Source organism: Mus caroli, unplaced genomic scaffold (assembly GCF_978045245.1).
Source record: "Mus caroli unplaced genomic scaffold, Mus_caroli_1 scaffold_19, whole genome shotgun sequence".
Lineage (NCBI taxonomy): Eukaryota > Metazoa > Chordata > Mammalia > Rodentia > Muridae > Mus > Mus caroli.
Window position 1 is genome coordinate 17,215,001 of NW_028227274.1, and position 3,096 is coordinate 17,218,096.

General features: G+C 47.2%; 1 protein-coding gene across 1 annotated transcript in view; it reads right to left on the reverse strand.

Annotated features, from left to right (window-relative positions):
• LOC110284858 (desmocollin-3) overlaps positions 1-2,755 on the reverse strand; it is a 50,655-nt gene extending 47,900 nt beyond the window's left edge. Inside the window, exon 1 of the mRNA XM_021150799.2 lies at positions 2,582-2,755. Coding sequence (XP_021006458.1) covers positions 2,582-2,650 — 69 coding nt within the window. The 5' untranslated portion in view covers positions 2,651-2,755. The remainder of the gene's footprint in view (positions 1-2,581) is intronic.
• Between the last annotated feature and the right edge of the window lie 341 nt (positions 2,756-3,096).

Sequence of the window (3,096 nt, forward strand, 5' to 3'; positions counted from 1 at the left end):
ACCTCTTATCAATTACAACAGCTAATGAGGCTTCAAGCACAGACTCAGTGTGGAGAATAGCACTAAACATAAATGCTAATGATCCCATTGCCTGCCACATACAGAAAACAGTTCACCTGGTACTGTTTCCTGCTAATCTGCTGTTGCATTGGACAGGTAGGACACTCTAAAAGTAATGCTTAAGAACCTTCATTAACAGTGAGACGTTTGGTTTCATCCTGTTTGTTTTCCTAATTTGACTCTTTCTCCCCCAGCTGTACTTGGTGGCAATTCGGAGTCTGGGTAGACAAGAGATGCAGAAACCTGCCAGTTGGAAAGATTTCTCCATTTGCCAGTAGCTGGGTAGACTGGCTGTTGGAGATGTTCAGAGTCTTTGACCTGTGATAGACTTGCTCTGAAAAGTCCTCCTCAAAACAGGCCACACTGTTGGTAAAGTTCCATTACTACCCTTTAGGGAATAAAGATGTTTCTAAAATGCTCCTGTTAATATTATGCTCAAAGGCCACTGAATCAAAAAAAAAAAAAGTGCAGTCATGAAATTTAACAAGTTTGTAAGCTGGAAGTTACTGTTGAGACAAACTACCAATCTGTGTGCATGTCTGATTTCAGAGTCTGTGTTTAAACTCTGGGAAATTCCTGTTAGTTTCTTTCTTCCTTCCTTCCTTTCTTCCTTCCCTTCTTTCTTCCTTCCCTTCTTCCTTCCTTCCTTCCTTCCTTCCTTTCTTTCTTTCTTTCTTTCTTTCTTTCTTTCTTTCTTTCTTTCTTTCTTTCTTTCTTTCTTTCCTTCCTTCCTTCCTTCTTTCCTTCCTTCGTCCTTCCTTCCTTCCTTCCTTCTTTCCTTTTCTTCTTTCCTTTCTTTCTTCCATATATTATAACCTGACCACAGTTTCCCCTCCCTCCTCTCCTCTCTGTCCCCACTTCCCACCTCCCTTCTCCCTTAGATTCACTCTTGTTAATCTTCAGAAAAGAGCAGGGATCCTGGGGATCTCGACCAAACACAAGGTAACAGTTACAATGAGACTCGGCACACACCTCAATCAAGGCTGAAGGAGGCAACCCTAGGTAAGAAGGAAAGGGTTCTCAAAGCAGGCAAAAGAGTCAGCGTCACCCCTCTGTACCCACTGCAATTCCTTTTTAATAACCGTGAGAGAACATGCCGTGACACAGAGAACAAAACAGAGTCTCTTTTTGTTTCCTAATTCCTTACTAAATGAAACTGTAAAATACCAAAGTCATATTTTTAAACGAAAATGTTGGAAATTCATCTGAGCATATCTATCCCAGAAGAACATGGCATTTGAGGAGGGCTTATTTACAGTCAGTCAAAACCCCAACTCTTAGTGTTTCAGCGGCAGATGAGTGGCTCTATTTATGATTTTTCTGGCTCATGAATTTCAGATCATGAGTATTAGTCTGATGTCTGCAACTTCCTGTTTTAAAAGGGATAAACTTGGGCCCTCCTGCCAGAATTAGCCAAGAGTCAGTTAAAGTGGTTCATGTCTGTAATGCCAGCATAGAGAAGGTGGAGGCCATCAGATCTGGAAATCAAGGCCATCCTTAGCTACATAGCTAGTTCAAGGCCAGCCCGAGCTGCTCTCAAGCAAACAAGGTTCTGAATAGCACAATGGACCAACTCCCTCGTCAGATAGAGTCCTCGGGCCCTCTGAACTTGCCTGTCTTTGGAGCATCGAAGTGGTAATGTCCTCAGTCACTTTATGTATGTCACTCAAACGAGCTGGGACAGGACTGAAGTTTTACAGGTTACCATGTGGTCAGAACTCCTCATTTTCCACATCTAGTCTCCCTAGCTCTAGAAAACTGTCAATAACTTCTTTTCCAGGAAGATGACAAGCTCAACTCTGGGTTTGGATGACACAGGAGATAAAATGATATGTTCTACATAGGAACAATGCCTTCACGGGACCCAGCTGCAACTCTAGTCCCATTGTCTGCCCATGAACTCCAGTACAACCCTTCAGCAGCCTTCCCACACCTGGATCTCTGGCACACAGGTGAGCAAGCAGGCGTGGGAATGGCAGCTCCGCCAGCCTTTTGAGTAATCTTTTAAGGGAGGCATAGCTGAAATCACCATTTCTCAGAGACAGGCCCAGGACAGCATTCAGGGACACAGCACTGGGCCTGTACTAGGTTGCTGGGCTCAATACACATCTAGGGAGAAGAAGTCCCTGGAGTTTCACCACATCAGCCTTTTGCTAAGTCGATGATCCTAAATACCCTCCCCAAAGCACACCACACACACACACACACACACACACACACACACACACAAATATACACACCTGTCTTCGTTGCTTTTGACTCACATATTTACTGCCCACTGTGACCAAGACACCAGCGTGCCCAGAAGCTAGAGGACAAGCTCTAAATCAGAAATCTCCTCAAATAAAATCTCCTCAAATAACTTTTCGCCTATCATTCCTCCACAACCAACTTGAACCACTCAAGAAATAACAGACACTCAACTCATTGCTTGTCCTTTTGAGTCCCCGCAGAGACCAGAAAGGACCTTTTCTCCTTTCCCATCTGGGTCCCCATTCTATTGCACCCATGAGTGACTCACCCAGAGGGTCAGCAGCAGCGTCGTGCATAGTGCCCTGCACTGTGGGCTCCGGAACTCAGGAACCGCCATCGCACAGTGCACCCTCAGGAGGACGCAGGCGGGCGCCAAGCAAGGACTCTAAGCCTGGGCACAGGAGGGTTTCGGCAGCAGCTTGCCGAGAAGTCGTCCTGGCCTCTCTCAAGCTTCTTCGCCCAGGAGCGGTGTTCTCGCCTGAAACTGGATTGGACCGAGGAGACGCTGGGTGGCCCCTCCTAGTTATTTCTCAAGTTTTATCACCTCCAGGGCCGCCTTGGAGATGCCTGAGCCTGCCCTGAGCTCCCCGCGGCCGCCAGGGAGCTCACTCCCAGGAAAGCGGTCCGGGTCCACCCTTTGCCAACTCTCCCACACCCCTTTTCTGCCCCGCGGGGTTGCCGCCCAACCTTACCCGCGTCCCTTTCGCTGATACTGTGCTGAGCATCCCCACTACGGAACCTGGAGCCGCCTGCTCTGACTCTACTCTGGATGCCAGGAACACC